At 60.1% G+C, this 17,408-nt stretch overlaps 1 protein-coding gene across 3 annotated transcripts; it reads right to left on the bottom strand.

Moving 5' to 3' along the window:
- Positions 1–1,031: 1,031 nt before the first annotated feature.
- On the bottom strand, positions 1,032–15,172 carry TNFAIP8L1 (TNF alpha induced protein 8 like 1). 3 transcript variants are annotated; one of them, XM_047845084.1, is made up of 3 exons: positions 15,066–15,169; positions 14,580–14,807; positions 1,032–3,397 (listed from the first exon to the last, which is right to left on the bottom strand). In XM_047845084.1, exons 2-3 carry the CDS (start codon positions 14,677–14,679, stop codon positions 2,832–2,834), a joined length of 666 nt encoding a protein of 221 aa, XP_047701040.1. In that variant the 5' UTR covers positions 14,680–14,807; positions 15,066–15,169; the 3' UTR covers positions 1,032–2,831. The 3 variants fall into 3 exon arrangements, with proteins under 3 accessions (XP_047701040.1, XP_047701043.1, XP_047701041.1); XM_047845087.1 differs by lacking the exon at positions 15,066–15,169 and adding an exon at positions 4,346–4,470 and having other exon boundaries at positions 14,580–14,659; XM_047845085.1 differs by lacking the exon at positions 14,580–14,807 and having other exon boundaries at positions 15,066–15,172.
- Between the last annotated feature and the right edge of the window lie 2,236 nt (positions 15,173–17,408).

Below are 17,408 nucleotides of genomic sequence, written 5' to 3'. Positions count from 1 at the left end.
AGTGTCCTCTCATGAGCACACGAGGGGAAGAGAAACCGCGAAACTCTGGGCTTTGGTCCGCCGGGCTGTGAATTGGATCCTTCCTAATGAGACGCACCTCGTGGGCTGGCCTCCCTCGTGCCGACCTGAGCAACGGGGCGCTGCGGTGACCCCAGTTGCCAGAGAAGAGGCAGGTGTTGGGGCTCCCGCCCAAGAGCGCGCACCTACAGGAGGTGGGGTAGGACCGTGACCCCGTCTACACCCGCGGTGGGCACCCGTGTCAGGAGCAATTTCAGAGCTCGGCGTGGGCGTGTGAACGACGGCTGTTTCCAGAACAAATAACAAAGTGGGACTTCGGGGGGCCCACTTGACCCAAGAATGGATGGACTTTGAGGTCTGGTAAGCACAGGGACCTGTGGGTGTCACAGCGACTCCGGTGAGGGCCGCGAGCCTCTGCCACTCCTGGCTGTGAGGCTCGATGGACTGAAAAACCAAGTGATTCTCAACAGGCCCCCGGAGGTGGATGGCTGTCCGGGGCCTCCTGCAGAAACAAGGCAGCCGGAAACTGGCAGAAGGGACGCGGCCCCCGGGGCCGCTGAGGGTCACGTGGGCTGGACCCCGGCAGGAGGGACAGATGCTTCCACGGTCGGCCCGGAACCACTGAGCACGTCTGAATCCCTGGGCGTCCTCAAGGATGCAGAGCCCCGGGACGCGGCAGGACATCTGGACACAAACTGGCGCCTCCTCGCCCCCCGCCCAGCCACGTGGGGGCATCCCCTTGTAGCTTTCGGGCAAACCCGCAAAGGACGCCACGCTGGCCCCGGGGGCTGTGGTCGTGATGAGGGGCCGAACCCGACCGAGCCATACAGGACGAGCTGTGCGTGCCCGCTGGTCTGTCCCGGCGCCCGCTGGAGCGGAAAGGGAACCCGTCGGCGAGGCCCACGGGCGGGTGACGTTACACGCAAGCTCGACTTGAAAGGCAAAAGCCCCGAGCCCCGGGAGGACAGGAGAAAGCTGTCAGCCCCAGCGATTCAGTCGCCAGTTGCACATAATGCCGACCGAAGATGTGTGCTTTTATTTGGAGAGCCGTGTCGTGCTCTTTGGTTTTTCTAAATTAAATCTCAGATTTATGGAAAGAGTCCAGGCAGGCTGGACAGCCCAGCAGGGCACAAGTACAAAGCGTTATGCACGTTGGTTGATGGAGTCCGCGTGCAAAGCCGAGGACAAAGGTGCTCATGGGGGGCTTCTCGGGTACTCAGAATGCGCGTCCCTTCCTGAATGCGAACGGTCTCCCGACGGAAGATGGGAGGACAGGTTTGCCTTCGAGGGCTGGGGCAGAGGTGGGAGCAGTGGCTCTTGGGCATGAGACCTTGGGCTTTTTCAGGGAAAAACCACAGAAAGGCCACCCTGCATCGGGGGCCGTAATGGCTTGTGGGCTGTTGCAGCAGGCCGGGGTGGGGGGTGGGGTGGGCGAAAGGGCCAGGTGGGGACTGTGGCAGGCCAGGGGGGCCGCGCCCATCCATGCAGCCTCACCAGCAGGCAGTGCAGGCTCAGGCCAAGTTTTCGAGAAAACTCCAAACCTAGATTGGTACGTGTAACTTCCTTGTTTTTAACTAATGCCAAACGTCTCGAACGACGGACGGAGTCAACCAAACCCATCTTCTGGCCTAAAAAGGCCTGCAGGCCTCCCGTGTGAAGGCTTCGCCCAACAGACCTGGCTCTGCCAAAAACGGTCAGGGGACGTCATTTTCCCCGTCCCCGCGGGCGCCCAGAGTCACCTTCCCGGCGCGTCAGGGGACTGGCCTGTAGAGCGTTCTGCGGCCTGTTAAAACGCGTGTCCCCTTCCGACACACAAGTCACAGATTCACTCCCACACCCCACGTGCCCATCTGTGCCCCGAGGTGAGAGTGGCGCGTCTTCCGGGGGTGTCGCCAAAGCCAAAATTGGCCGAGCTTTGCTCTCGGAGGTCTTGGGAAAGACCCTTGAGCCCCAAGCAAGGGGCACACTCCGTCCCCTCCCGCGTGGGAGTCAGGGCAGCGATCCCAACCAAATGGAGGCATCCTCGCCCACAGCCCCCACCCCAGCGCTCTCCTGGCTCCCTGCGCTCGACCCCCAGGGCAAGAGCGGGAATCTGTGCCCTCCTAGCCCTGGAGGCGGAGGCGGGAGTCTGCAGTCAAGGTGTCCCTTGGGCTGGTTCCTTCCGAAGGCCGTTCAGGCGGCTCTCCCAGCTTCTGGAGGCTGCTGGCAGTCCTGGCTGGTAGACACAGCCATCCAGAGTCTGCCCCCACCTTCACACGGCCTTCTCTGTCTGAATGTCCCCTTACGAGGACGCCAGTCATGCTGCACCAGGGGCCCACCCCCACTCCAGCGTGACCTCAACTGATTCCATCGGCGAGGACCCTATTTCCAAACAAGGGTGCATTCAGAGGTTCTGGGGGCTAGAACTTCAACCAAAGAATTTGGGGAGCTGCAGCTCACCCCCACAACACTCCCTTTCTTCCCGTTCACCACGACCCTGTCGGAAGGAACAGGCAACATCGTTAACATGACGAGGTGGCAGGTGCCAGCCTTCAGAAGCATCGAGGGAGTGTAGGGGTGCTGGGGGTCAGGTCAGGCAGGCCTGGGTGGGCAGCAGCCTCGGGGTGCGTGGGGAGGCCGCGCCCCCGCAGGCTGAGCTCTTCTGTTGAGACGGTGCGGGAGGAGAGTCCTTAAAACCGCTGCCTCCAACGGATCAGCATCCTCTCGGGGGGACGGGCGCCCGTCCCGGGGATTTGGCCAGAATCGGGCGGGAGAAAAGAGGTTCTAGAACGACCCCCACCCCCCTCCCCCCTCAGGAAACCCCGGGCCGGAGGTCATATGCTGTCCTCGTCCAGCATCCGGGTGAGGCCCTCGCAGATCCGGCGCAGGTGTGAGCGGTAGGGCTCGGTGGGGCCGTAGAGCGCGGCCAGAAAGTCGCAGTCGGCCAAGTGGCCGAAGACGTGGTTGATGCGGCCGTGGGACTTGGCGGTCAGGTGCGCGCCCACGGCCTGGTGCAGCAGGTCCCGGCACTCGTGCAGGCCGGCGGCCAGCACGCGCCGGTCGAAGGTGAAGTCCACCTGGTGGAAGCTCACGGCCGTCATGGCGAGGCGGCGCGCCCCCTGGCGGAAGCGCTGCAGCAGCGCCAGCTCCTCGCCGCCCAGCTGGCCGCCGCGGAGCAGGACGCCCAGCTTCACGGCCACCTTGACCAGGTTCTTGACCATCCTCTGGGCCTCCTTGCGGCTGCGGGTGAACTCCTTGGTGGCGCGGTACAGCTCGTCCAGCACCTCGCCGCTCGCGTCATCGATGAACACGGCCACCGTGGCCTTGGACGCCATCTTGCCCAGCAGCTTCTTCTGCGCCTGCAGGGCCAGGCTCTTGGTGCTGAACGTGTCCATCCGCCCTGCCAGGGGGAGAGGCAGAGGGTCGTCAGTCCCCGCGGCCCGTCAATTCCGGGGACCTTCCCGGAGGGCCCCTTTGGGGTGCTACCGCGTCATCCCAGTCTGTGAAATGGGCCCGAGCCTGCCCAACCCACGAGCCCAGTGCGAGGCACACGACTGGGTGCAGGGCGGGGCACATCGGCCGCGACCGGGAGCCACGCGATGCCACGGTGTGGGCTCCCCAGAGCTGCCGGGCACAGGCAGGCCTCCCGGAGGAAGCGACAGGTGACAAAGCAGGCGGAGGGGCACTGCCCGGGCCGACAGAGCTTCAGGCCCGGAGGCGGGCTGTTTTCTCTGTTTAAGGAAGCTCTGTGCCCAAGGCGGGGCTTGAGCTCAAGACTCTGATGCCCGGGGCACCTGGGTGGCACGGTCGGTCGAGTGACTTCTTCGTTTGGGCTCAGGTCATGGTCTCCGGGTCGGGGGATCGAGCCCCACCCGAGGCTCCGTGCCGAGCGGAGAAAGATCCTCTCTCTCTCACACCCTTTCCCCACTCTCTAAAAAATAAAAAATAAAAAATAAAAATAAAAATAAAAGGAAGGAGGGTGACATCTGGGCAGGATGTTCTGAAGGCCGCCGCTTGCGGGCCCACCACCAGCCTTGCCGCGGGGTTGAGGAGGACCTCACGGTGCGTTAGGACAGGTGGATTCCAAGCCCCTGAAGTCCCGCCGGGCATTCCCCGCCCCCATCCTGCAGTGCAGTGAGACGGGTCCCAGGCCCCAGCTGTTCAGAGTGGCGGAGCCCAGTTGTTCCCAATCCCGCAGGCTTACTGGCCCTGTGCCTTTACAGCAGACGGCCCGAGGCCCGCCTCCGGCGTGGGCAGCATCCTGGGCTGTGGGGCCTGGGGGGGGTCACGAGTGAGGTTTCTAGAAACATTGCTCCAACGACGCCGCCTGTGATATGGAAGCACTGACCTGTGACAGCTCCCACCCTTCCTGGGCTGGGACAGTGGCAAGGGGCGTGGCAGTCCAGGGACCTGTCTCCGTGTCAGACTACTGGATTCCCCAAGCTCCGGAGCCTCTCTCCAGCCGCCTCCTTCCTATAGTGCCAGAATCTTCCTAAGCTGCACATCTGGGCACGGACCCTTTTCTTCTGAGGACGTGGGTCCCAGGACCAAGCCCCACACCCCATTCAGATCCCGGCATCTTTGCCGGTAAACTCCTATTCATCCCCCAAAGCCCTGGCCCCTGAGCCCCGGCCTCTTCTCGAAGTTTCATCCCTCAGCTCAGCTTCGATACTGTCTCCTCTAGGAAGCCATCCCCGAACAAACCCACGGTGAGGCACGGCCTCTGGGCCACACAGTGCCCCTCCGTCCCCCATCACTGCTCCGCCCCTGCCCCGGGCTTCACTCCCCAACCGTCCTGTGTCACCCCAGCCCACGGGGGAGGGAAGGGGCCTGATTCCTTACCTGCTGTGTCCTTGGAGACTCCAGAAAAATGAATGAGGCGAGCCTGAGAGCCGCCTCCAGCCCTCACCCCTCGCCCCAGGCCCTGGTCGAAGCCACCCCCACCCCAGCCCCAGGCCCGCCGGACCAGGAATGCCCCGTGGGTGCCAACTCAGCCCAGAGCCCCCACAAAGACCATCTTTGTGCGAGCTCACACCCCGGGAGAAGTCCCCTCCGCCTGCGCTGCCCTCAGAGGTCAGGGTGGCCACGGCGAGGACTGGACCACCTTCCCTGCCCCCCACACCAGTCACCAGACCCCGGGGCTACGCGGGCCTGGGCCAGAGCAGGGGTGCTGCTGACTCAGCACCACGGGGCAGGCCCTGAGCCGGCAGCGTGTGACCGTTTCCTCATATCCGCCGGGTATTAATTAGGCTGGCTGCCAGTTTGCTGAAGAAATGACACAGGCTCAGAGAGCCTGAGCCACTGCCCCAGGGCCACACAGCAATACCCTTGACCGCCCGCCTCTGCGTGCCTAACTTCCTCCGCCTTCCCCGCTTGACGCCTGCAGATCACCCGAGTTTCTCGGGCGCCAGGAGCTGTGTCAGCCACAGATCCAGCCCCCTGGGGCCTGACCGCTTAGCCAAGCAACATAACCGCCCCGTGCCTCAGTTTCCCCATCTGTAAAATGGGGAAGATAGAACTAACTCTGTCCTAGGGCAGAAGGTTGTGGCCAATCCAATGCCCCACTCCCACCCACCCCCCCAGGCTGCGAGCTTCCCTTGGGCCAGAAGCTGGATGCCACGGCCTAGAATTCTGCCATTCAAGCTCCCTGAATGCACACACCTACTTCTCTGTCGGACTCTCTGGAAAAAGAGCGGCTTGGCACAAGGGGTGCCCGTGCCTCCCCGATGCCTCCCACCCGTTTCTCTAGAATGTTCTGTCCTGTTCCCTCTACCGGGGCCCCTCCTCTCCCTATTACTCATCCTGTAAACTGCTCATCCAAATCTCAGTGTCACAGTCACCTCCTCCTGGAAGGCTTCCTGGATGTCCCAGGCTGGGCCAGGTGCCTGGCGGCTCCCATGGCACCCTGGCGTGCTCCATTTTGGCCTCGCACGCTTTGGTTTCATTGCTCATCTCCCTGGCCTGACGGTGCAGGCAGGGACTGGGTCTCCCTTGTCCACACCGTGCCTCCAGCAGTCAGCCCGGGGCCTGGTACACAGCGGGCACCCCGCAAGCGTTCGTTGAATGCATGGGGGAAAGGATGTCCACGAACGCAAACGAGAAGAAACCCCAAGGTCCCGAGTCCAGTCTCCCCAGCTTACAGATGAACAAACTGAGGCTCGGAGAGGAAAAGGCCTTTCCCTGGGTCCAGGGATGAGGTCAAGGTACCTGACCCTAAGTGCCCTGGAGCCCTGGTCTTTCGGCCTATCTCAGTCGCTGTGTGACCCTCGGGAGGATTCCATCCGTCTCTGGGCCTTGGCTCTCCAATCTGCCAAGTCCTGAGGTGGGATGTGCCGGGAGGGGAGCTGGGCCCTCAGCAGGACCTCCCTCCTAAGCCCAGAAGGAAAAGGGAGCCTCCCTCTCGGCCTCCACACTCCTAACCCCTCCGGCCAGTCCCCAGACCCACTGACACCTGGGCCAGCCCAGCTGCGTGACCCCCCCATCCCCGACCCATTGTTCTGCCAGGAACCCCCCATCCACGCAGCCAGACAGGGAGATGACTACTGTCCCGGGGGAGCGGGCCACAGACTAAAATAGACCCCGGCCTTCCTTCCTTCCTGTGCACTCACCCAGGTCTGAGGGCGGGCAAGCCAGGAGGCGGCCAGACGGCCACATCAGCCCTTCTGGGGCGGGGCCTTCCCAGGGACTGCCGAGGGGCTCGGGGACCAGACGGTCAAGTGTCCACAGTCCCTGATCACCAAATGCCAGGGCACCCCACTGTCCTCAAAGCTGAAAAAGCCTGCTAAAGGATCAAGGGCATGGCTGGACCATTCACTCGGTCACTGTATGAGCATTTATGGAGCACCAACTGTGTCCCAGGCACTGGGTTTACTGGAATGACCAAAAGAGCTCCCGTCCCTGCCTTCCGGGGGGTTCCAGCCTTCTAGAGCCAAGCCACCTTGTCACTCACAAAATACTTTGGGGGGGGGCACCCAGCTGGCTCAGTCGGGAGAGCGTGCGACTCTTGATCTTGGGGTCGTGAGTTCGAGCCCCACCTTGGGTGTAGAGATTAGTTAAAAACAAAATCTTTTTGACATAAATAAGTCTATGAAACATTGCGATAAAGGTGGCAGGCAGCCTGAGGCAGACGGATCAGGGAAGGGGTGTGGAACATCCCATGTTCTGTACAAAATGTTTGTACAAGTGTAAAAAGCCATCAGGCTTCTGTGGTTGTGCGACTCTGTGATTATGCTGCAACCCGGCAAGCTGCACACTTTGAAAGGGTAAGTTCTATGGTTACGTGAATTAGATCTCGATCACACACACACACACACACACACACACACACCTGTAACCTTTCTCCAAAGAATGATCCATAAATGGCCAGCCAGCAGCTGAAAAGATGCTCAGCATCATTGGCCAGTCGGGAAATCACGATGACTTCACCCACCCCCCACCCCCCACCTCCCCGCCAGGATGGCGGCCGTCGCAGCAACGGACAACGGCAAGCATCAGCAAGGGTGCGGAGACACCACGGCCCTCGGACACGGCTGGTGGGAGTGGGAAACGGGGCAGCTGCTGTGTAAACCGGTTTTCCGGCAGCTCCTCAAACACCCATAGACTTACCCCCAGGACCCAGCAATTCCGCTCCCAGGCATCTGCCCAGAAGACGTGGGAACGGAGAGCCATGCAGACCGCGCACGCGCACGGCAGCGCGGTTCACGTGGCCAAGGAGTGGCGTCAACCCAAGTGGCCGCCAGTGGGTGAAGGGACAAACAGGGCGTGTCCGCAGCATGCTGGAATATTGCCCTGGAACGTCACTCGGCCGCGAGCAGGAGCGAGGCGCCCGCGGACGGACCCGAACACACGCCGCTCAGGGAGGGGACCCGACACGAGAGGCCACACGGGCTGTGAGTCCGCGGGTGTGAAACGCCCAGAACCGGCTTGTCCAGGGATGGGAAGGGGGCTCGTGGTTGCCAGGGGCTGGGGAGGGGGTGATGGCTGATGCGGATGGGGCTTCATTTTGGGGAGAGGGAATATTCTGGAAGTTGAACACTTTAAAGCAGTGAATTTTATATGAGGATTACATCTCCTCAAGCCAAACACTTCCTATATATATATATAAAGTGTATATATTTTACACCTCTGTGCCCCTTCCTGTATACATTTTAGGCCTCACTTTTAAAATGTTAAATAAATTTATCAGGATTTGGCCCACATTGTGGCACAATAAAAGGGTGGCTCGAGTTGAGATCTGTAAATCACTTCCACCTTGCCAGGCACACGGCGGGCACCCGCGGATACGTGGCTGATCGGAAAGGATTCCCTCCTGGCAAGGTCAGGCCCCCGCACTTGAGGACAGGTTGGCATAGGGGGCGTCGCGGTGACCTTGTAGCTACAAATTCCCATCAGAGAGCGCCCCCACCAGGTGCCTGGCTGGCTCAGTCGGTTAAGCATCCAACTCTTGGTTTCGGCCCAGGTCACGGATCTCACGGGTTTGTGACATCGAGCTCCAAGTCAGGCTGCACGATGGCACAGTGGCACCTGCTTGGGATTCTCTCTCTCCTTCTCTCTGCCCCTCCCCCAGTCGTTCTCTCTTCCTCTCTCTCTCTCTCTCTCTCAAAATAAATAAATAAACTTAAAAAAAATTTTTTAAGTTAAAAAATAAAATAAAAGTGTGCAAAACCCCACTCAGTGGTTTAGGTTTTTGGCAGAACGTTAGGAAGTGGGGGCCCAGGGGCTGCTCCAGGCACGTGGCTGGCTGCCTCGTGTCTCTGGTCCCTGTCCACCCCCCCCCCCCAGTGCCAGAACATCCTGTTATCATCACAAGCAAAAAGAAAGCCCTCCAAATCTCCAAAAAGGCCCCCAAGAGGCATCTCCTTTGCCGGAAGGCAGAGACACCAGAACCCAGTGAACACAAAACAAACAGGGTAATTTCAGAGAGGGAGAGGGGCCAAGGGGGTGGTGACAGCCAGGGACAGCAGGTGACCTTGGCCAGGGTAGTCAGGAAAGCCTCTCTAGAGGTGGAGCTGCTGGAACTGGGACCTGGAAGGACAAGGTCTGGGGGGAAGGTGAGCCAGGCAGAGGACATAGCTAGTGCAAAGGCCCTGGGGCAGGACTGTGCCTGGTGTGTTAGAGGAGCAGTGAGGAGAGTGAAGGCCACTGTCCAGGTCCTCCCACAGCCCCGACCCCTCCCCACTGGGACTCCACACAGGCCCCATGCCCTTGGGGGCAGCTTTCCTATCTATGAAATGGGTGTCCAGGTACAGAGTCCTTGGCTCTGTTGCCTCTTGCCCTGCCCCAGCTCTCTAGAGCCCAGTCCTCCTCTGCCAACCCCACTTTGTCTTTTGGACTCCAAGCTTTGCCCTCGTCCCCAGTATGGACACTCCAAACGCCCTGCACACTGGCCACCGACGCTGACCTTGAACCTGCAGACGCAAAGGTCGGAGGCAGGACTGTACCTGAGCCTCCCTGGGCAGGTGCAGGGCACACACCCGTCCCCCGCAGTGGCCCCTGTTCTGTCTGATCCCCTCGGTTCCCAAACTCAGGAGCCGGGCCAACCTCCCCCTCACTCGGGCCACGACCCCGTCCACCAGTCTCCCCGGGGCTCAGTCGGTTCCCGCCTCGCCCATGCCCTGGCCGCCCCTGCGTGTGCGGCGCCTCCGGGTTGGGGGTAGGGGGCCTTCTCAGCTTCGAGAACCCCCCGCTCCGAGAGGCTCTCCCTGACGCGGCAAACCATTCACCCCTGGTCTCCCCCGTCCAACCTGGGCTCGCTACGACCCACCCACACATGCCCAGGGCACAGTCCCACTGCGGGGGGCCCCTCAGCCCCCACACGTTTCTGGTTCGACACCCTGGGCGGGGGGGACGACAGGGATGTGGAGGTGGGGGGCGGGGGACAGGGATGCCCCAGGGCAGGAGATCCAACTTTCCGGCGTCCTCACTGCCCCACAGGTGCCCCGCGAAGGCGACATCCCATTCGCCGCGCGCTGAAAACTTCGTACCCGTTACCAGCTTTCCAGAAGAAACAAACGTGCCCCCGTATGTTTCTCCCCACATGAAGGACGTGCGTCCCACGATTTGCAAACACAGTAAACTATACCGGCTCTGCGGAGCCCATCGAGTCTCACCAAATGCTCCCGATGGGTTTTGCCAAACTGGTTTCGGTAGCGAAACCAGGGGCGTGCTTGGCAAACACGTGCGGGGCCGGCACGGGTGGCCTCTGACGTGTGCCTGCACACGAACGAGCCAGACGAGCGTGAAACAGGAGAACGCGGACTCCACGCATCCATCAGCAGGGAGAGCAAGTTCCGGGCCGAATCCGACGGTCGCTTTCCAACAGGGGGAGGAGACTGCCTCCTCGGGGCTTTGGGGCTACCCACAAGGACACAGCCGCAGATGCGACACTTTCTTAAGTTTAATTTTCCTCATCGACAGTTTGTTCGGCGCCGCTTTCTTGAGTCAGACCGGGAGGTGGCAAACCGAGGCAAACCACCGCCTGTTTGTATCAATAAAGTTTTATTGGCACACGGCCGCAGCCACGGGCTCCCCTGCTCCCTATGGCTGTCTTCACGCTCTAACGGCAGCCGCGAATACATGGGACGCGCCCGAACGGCGTAAGAAGCCGAAAATACTTACTACTGGGCCCTTCGTGGAAAAAGTTGGCCAACCTCGGGTCTAGACGACCAACAGAACAATAAATCCCACCCCGATCTGTGGTGGTTGCCAATTTCCGTGGTGGTTGCCAATTTCCGTGGTGTAAATTTCCCCACCGTGGCCAATTTCAAGCTTCCGCCGCGACCTGGGCGAACTTGGGGGCTCACCGTTTCCCCCAAACACATACGGCAGATAAGCGTGGCTTCAAGAGCGCAGATTATAGTAAGAGACGGGAGAATAATTAGAAAGTTACGATTTATGACTATTTATGACTTTGCTTTTTGTAAGTTTTATCCACATACGATTCACCTACCATAAAATCCGCCCTTTAGTTTTTGAGGTTTATTTATTTTTTTTAGTAATCTCTACGCCCAACGTGGGGCTCAGACTCACGACCCCAAGATCAAGAGTCACACGCTCTGCGGACTGAACCAGCCAGGGGCCCCAAACTTTGCCCTCTTAAAGCGTACAACTGAGGGGCACCTGGGTGGTTCAGTAAGGGAAACTACCACCTCTTGATTTCGGCTCAGGTGGCGATCTCACAGTTCGTGGGATCGAGCCCCACGTCGGGCTCTGCAATGACAGTGTGGAGCCTGCTTGGGATTCTCTGTCTCTCCCCTGGTTGTTTTCTTTTTCATTTTTTTTTAAATTTATTTTTGAGAGAGAGAGAGAGAGAGCCAGTGGGAGAGGGGCAGAGAGGGAGACACAGCATCCGAAGCAGGCTCCAGGCTCTGAGCTGTCAGCACAGAGCCCGACGCGGGGCTTGAACCCACGAACTGTGAGATCGTGACCTGAGCCGAAGTCGGACGCTCAACCGCTGAGCCACCCAGATGCCTCCCCGCCCCACCCCCTGCTTGTTTTCTCTCTCTCTCTCAAAATAAATAAATTAACTTAAAAAAAAAAATAAAGTGTAAAACTCAGCGGCTTTGATACCTTCATAGAGTTGTGGAACCATCACCACGAATTCCAGAACATTCCATCACCCTAAAAAGAAGCCCCATCCCCATCGGCAGTCACCCCCCCCCCCATCCCTGGCCCCCACGAAACCCCTTCCTGTCCGTGGAGGAGCCTGTTCTGGACGTTTCACACATGCGGACTCACGCCCCGCGTGGCCTCTCGTGTCTGCTTCCCTCCCTGAGCGTCGTATGTTTGGGGCCCGTCCGCGGGGCGGCGGGGGTGGGCGCCTCGCTCCTTTTTATGGCCAAATAATATTCTACACCTCCATTAGAATAAACATTATTAAAACATAATGTATTGAACTGTAGGGTCACAGTCTGTCGCTTTTCATAATGGCTGTGTTTAACAACCCGACCGTGAAATTCCTGACCGGGTGGCAAGTGACTCCCGCGGGCTGGGACGAGCCAGCTGCCGCCGGCCCCTGGTCCACGGGCACCCTGTCCCCACCACATGAATTCTTTATGTCCCACACAAAGGGTGTCAATAATTGATGAGCCAGCTCAGCAGGGCCAGGCCGCCACTCCACCCCACGTCTCCGAGCCCCGGCTGCGGTGGCCCACGGTGGCCTCGGGGGCCCCAGGCCTCTGTCCACAGCAGCAAATGCCCCCGCCGTCCCTGTTCCCGCACGATACCCGCTGCCAACACGAGGGCACCCAGTGCGTCGGGCTCTGACCAACCGTCGCTCGGACCTCACACTCTGTGCCCGTTTTAAGTAAGGCAAGAGGAAGAAAGGAATCTCTGGTCTGAGGGGCCTGGGGCACCCACGGTTTTCAAAGCGGGTTCTCCAGAGCCTTCGAGTGGCCTCCCCAAGGACGGGCGGGGTTTGGCCACCTGCTGGCAGCAGCAGGAGCCCGATTTCCGCTGAAGCGGAGCTTGGGGGCCAAGCAAGAGTGTCGGGAGACCACAACCCACCCTCTGCAGGAAAGGCCAGGCCGGGCTGGGGCTCGGGCCAAGCAGGTGTTTAGCAGCAAGTGGAGGAGGTTTCAGGGTCCTGTGGCAGGAATGTGGACGCAGCCCCACCTCCCCTCTTCACAGCCTGAGCTGGGCCCCTGGGCCCAGGGCCCCCCCCCCCCCCCAGGATCCTGCTCTCACAACTCCCCATCAGCATGAGGGTATTTCTGGATGGATGAACACCCATATCCCCCAAGTCCGATCTGAGAGCCAAGCGAGGGAGGGCACCGGCTCGGCCTTGGTCGGTGCTGGGTCCTCGGCGCCCTGCACCAGGCTGTGGCTCCCAGCAGGTGTTCAGAACCTGTCGAATGAATAAATGACCTCCCAGCACCAGGGAGGGATAAAGTCCAAGAGCTCACACGAGGTCCTCACTGTCCAGCCAGGGAAACTAAGGCCCACAGAGAGAGACAGAGGCAGCCCAAGGTCCCATAGCAGTACAGCACGAGCCCCTCTGGAGGGGGGCGCCCCCAGGTAAATGTTCCCCACATTCCACTACCCCACTGGATAGCAGTGGAAATCGAGGCCTGGAGAATGGGGCCTTAGGAGATCCCAAGGGCTCAGCCAGAGGAGCTCCCAGGAAAGCTCAGGCGGGGGATCCCAGGGAGTTATCTCGTGGTGGGGGGCCCAGGGGAGGTGCCCCGGTACCTGGTCCTGGCCTGTCCAACTCTAGGACCCCACCTCTAGGTCTCTAACCCCTGGGGCTGCACCCAGACAACCTCCAGTCATTATTCAGCATCTGCCTCTGGGCGGGGACCTTTCCGCCACCGCAGCTGGAGCTGTACCCCCTCCTGGCCCCATGGGACAGACAGGGGCACTGAAGCCTCTGAAACCCCACCACATGGGATCACCAAGCAACGAAAGGCCCCCCTCCTCCCCAGGCCTCAGATGAGGAAACAGGTTCAGAGGGGCATCTGACCTGCCCAAGGCCACACAGCCAGAGGGGACGTCACGGGGCCTCCAATCTGCACCTGTCTGACTCATCTATTGGCTTAAGGACCTCCCGCCTTCATCAGAGCAGGGTTCAAGCCCCCCCCCCCCCCGCGAGCACTCCCCCCCACCCACCCCAGGGGTCTGGGCACTCACCCACCACCAGCATCCCAGACCACCAGGCCTGTCGAGTGGGAAAAGCACAGCCCAGGTGTTTGTGTGGCTGGGGCTTTGTTCCGGTTTCCATAGGTACAGCGTCCCTGGGCCGGCCCCTCTAGGCTCCTCCCAGCTGCCCAGCCCTTGCCTGGCAGTCCCCTGGCCCAGCCCATCTAGGCAACTTGTTATGTTTTAAAATTGGTGCCCGTGAGGGGCGCCTGGGTGGCGCAGTCGGTTAAACGTCCGACTTCAGCCAGGTCACGATCTCGCGGTCCGTGAGTTCGAGCCCCGCGTCGGGCTCTGGGCTGATGGCTCGGAGCCTGGAGCCTGTTTCCGATTCTGTGTCTCCCTCTCTCTCTGCCCCTCGCCCGTTCATGCTCTGTCTCTCTCTGTCCCAAAAATAAATAAAAAACGTTAAAATTGGTGCCCGTGGACCCGGCATAGCGGTGAAGGAACAGCCCGGGCAGAGACCCCGGGGCAGAGACCCCGGGGCAGGGCCCCGTCTGGAGTGTTGGAGGAACGTGGAGGTTGGTAAGGCTGGAGCAGAGCGAATGAGTGAAGGGGAGAGAGGGAGGGCCAGGAGGAGACACATTCCTGCATTTAATCCTGGAAGCAGCCCTCTCCCCCAGGGAACTGTGGTCCGTCCCACTTTACAGACAGGAAACTGAGGCTCAGAGAACCCAATCACTGGTTTCTGATACCAAGGTGAGTGGCAGATCGAGAACTTCTCCCTCTGATTCCAAGGTCCAGACCCTACGACCACTAGGCTGAACTGCCCTCACCCCACTGTGCCCCCCCTCCCGGGCATTCAGCTCCCCAAGCTGGGCTCAGGTATGCTCAGGAAGCAACCTCGGAGGCCTGTTTACAGCTGCGACTGAACCTCCTCCAGGAGAACGCCCCCAGGATAGAGGAGGCGGTGATGCGTGCGGATATGTGTCAGGTCACTTGCCAATTACCTTGGCAGCCACAGTCCCAATTCACAGCTGACAAAACTGAGGCCAAAGCTTCAGGGCACTGAGGAGCTCCCAGGTGGCCAGTCTGGGTGGGCCTGGCCATGACTCTTTCAGCTGCCTGGACCAGTCAGAAGCCACACGCATGCCCATCGTCACACCTGTGGCCAGGCTGTCCACCACTGGAATGCCCTCCCGACTCTGGAATCTGGCCGTAGCGCCTGGCACCCTGCACTGTGGAAGGGGCAGAGTCCATCAGAGTCCCCATGCGGGTGAGGGGACGCTGGACTCAGAGCACAGCCCCACGGTAGGGAGGGCAGTTCACCCAGTCTGCCTCCCCCTACCCCACACAGTCAGAGTGACAGGGACACCGAAGGAAAGGAAGAAACCGAGGCAGGAATACAGACAGGAGGAGCAGGGGCATGGGGGCGACACAGACAGGGCGTCCAGACGGCCCCCGAGGTGCGGAGCGCCGCGGCATCGCTCGCTCACCTACTCTCCGGGTCCTGTCCGTCGGTCCGACCGTCGAGGCTCCGTAAGGCCGCTCCGGAGGGGCCGTTGCGGCGGCCGCGGGACTCGCGCGGGAGGACTGAGAAGGGACTGGACGGGCGGGGCGGGGCGGGGCGGGAAGCTCGGCCCCGCCCCCACCGCCCCGCCCCCATCGCCCCGCCCCGCGGCTCCGCCCCGCTCCGTCCCCGCCCGCGCGGAAAGGCCCGAAGAGGGGCCGGCGGCGGGGGCGGGCGGAGGACGTAGGCTCAGCCAATGGCAGAGCGGGCGACGTACGAAGAGGCCAATGGGAGAAAGTCGCCGGGAGGGGCGGGGCCTGGGGCGGGGCCAAGCAGCTGCGGGGAGATTCCTCCGGAATCGTGAAATGGGCCGGATGCGGCGTGGGGCGGGGGCGAATGAGGCAAAGAAAGGGGAGGAAGGAGATCCTGAGTCGAAAACAGCGAGAGACCCGGTGGGGAGGGGGCGGGGAGACAGAGACTGAGAGAAGCAAAAAGAAAAACAGGCGAACTCTGGCTCCGGGCAAGCCCCTTACTCCCTTGAGGCTCCCTTTACCCACCTGGGTAATTGGAATTTGGGCGAAGCACGTTTCTTAGAGTACGTCCCCGAGGAACCCTTTCTATCAGAATCACCTGGGTACCCCCAGATGGGCTGAATCTGACCCAAGGTTGGACATAAATCTTCCTGGGCCCAAGTAAATTCTCAGGTGAGGTGTGGGGCAGTGGCTGGGTGGACGGAGCCTGGAAACCCCACCAGGGGCCTCCCAGATCCAGCCTCGATTTCCATGGGAATGAGCCGGCAGAGCACACTGGAGCCTCGTGGCCGCCAGCGGGTAAGGTGGCTGGGCCAGCTGCCCCCCCCCCCCCCCCAGGAGGATGCAGCTGTGAGTCCTGGGCACTGCGGGGGCTGAGCAGCATCCCTGGCCCCCACCCACTGGCCACCAGGAGCCCCCTATCCCCCCTCCAGGCCCTGACAATTAAAAATGCCACCAGCCGTTACCAAGTGTCCCCTAGGGGGCAGAATCACCCCAGCTGAGACCCACTGTGAACACCCCTTCTTTCGATCAGGGTGGCTAATGAGGCCGCAGAGGCCCAGGGAACTGTTCTTAGCGTCTCAGCAAATCGTCCCCGTGAGTCCAGGGTGGGGCATGGGTGGAGTGTGGCCAAGGTGGGCGCGCACCCAGCTCTTTCGTGGTCTGCCCGTGCGTGTTGACCTCTCAGAGCCCTGGTTTTCCGAACCTGTGACGTGGGGGTAAGAAGGGCTACGGGTTCTCAAATGAGGACAAAGGAAAAGTGCCCACACGCATGTGCAGACATCAGATCGTCCGCGCGTTGTGGGTGAGAATGCGAAAAAGGTGCAGGCAGACGCAGTGGAACAGTCTGGTGGGTCCTCGGAAAGCGAAATGACCTATGATCCAGGAGATCCCCTCCTAGGTGTCTCTCTGAAGGCAGGGGCTCGAACAGATGATCCCACGAATGTTCGTAACAGCGGTATTCACAAGAGCCAAAAGGTGGGAACAACCCAAGTGTCCGTCAGCGGATGGACAGGTAAACAAAACATGGGCCAAACTACCCTGGAATACTATTCAGCCACAGAAGGAAGGAAGTTCTGACTCATGCCGCAACACGGATAAAGCTCGAAAACATAAGTTTACGATGCCAGGCATAGGACAAGTATTGTAGGATTCCAATTTCCTTTTTTTTTTTTTACTTAAACATTTTTTTTGGAATTTTTTCAATGTTTATTTATTTTTGAGAGAAACAGAGCGTGAGCAGGGGAGGGGCAGAGAGAGAGGGAGACACAGAATCCAGAGCAGGCTCCAGGCTCTGAGCCATCAGTACAGAGCCCATCGCAGGGCTCGAACCCACGAACTGTGAGATCATAACCTGAGCCAAAGTCGGAGGCTTGACTGATTGAACCGCCCAGGCGCCCCTTTATTCCACTTTCTTGAGGGACCCAGAGTAGGCGAATCCATAGAGATGGAAAGTAGAACAGAGGTGACCAGGAGGCTGGGGAGAAGAGAATGGTTAGTTAGTGTTTAATGCACACAGAATGTGTTGGGGACGATGGATCTATCTGAAGATAGATGGTGAGGTGGTCGAGACGACAGTGTTCGTGGGCTTAATGCCCTGAGTTAGACACGTAAAAATGGTTATAAGCATACACTTTATATTGTATATTTACCGCAATTTTAGAAAACGAATAATGTAATATACCAAAACCACTGACTTGGATGTTTTAAATGGGTGAATTTTATGGTGTATGAATTACATATATTTTTTTAATAAAGCTGTTTTTGGGGCGCCTGGGTGGCGCAGTCGGTTAAGCGTC

The sequence above is a fragment of the Prionailurus viverrinus genome, chromosome A2 (genome assembly GCF_022837055.1).
Source record: "Prionailurus viverrinus isolate Anna chromosome A2, UM_Priviv_1.0, whole genome shotgun sequence".
NCBI lineage: Eukaryota > Metazoa > Chordata > Mammalia > Carnivora > Felidae > Prionailurus > Prionailurus viverrinus.
This window is presented reverse-complemented; position numbering and strand designations above follow the sequence as displayed.

What these genes read in the sequence shown, in the direction of transcription:
- TNFAIP8L1 (XM_047845084.1), bottom strand. Translation starts at nt 14,679, where the DNA reads ATGGCCAGGCCCACCCAGACTGGCCACCTGGGAGCTCCTCAGTGCCCT. An exon ending in TTGGGACTGTGGCTGCCAAG is followed by an intron (nt 3,398 to 14,579) that starts GTAATTGGCAAG and finishes TCCCCCTGGCAG; the next exon opens with GGCGGATGGACACGTTCAGC.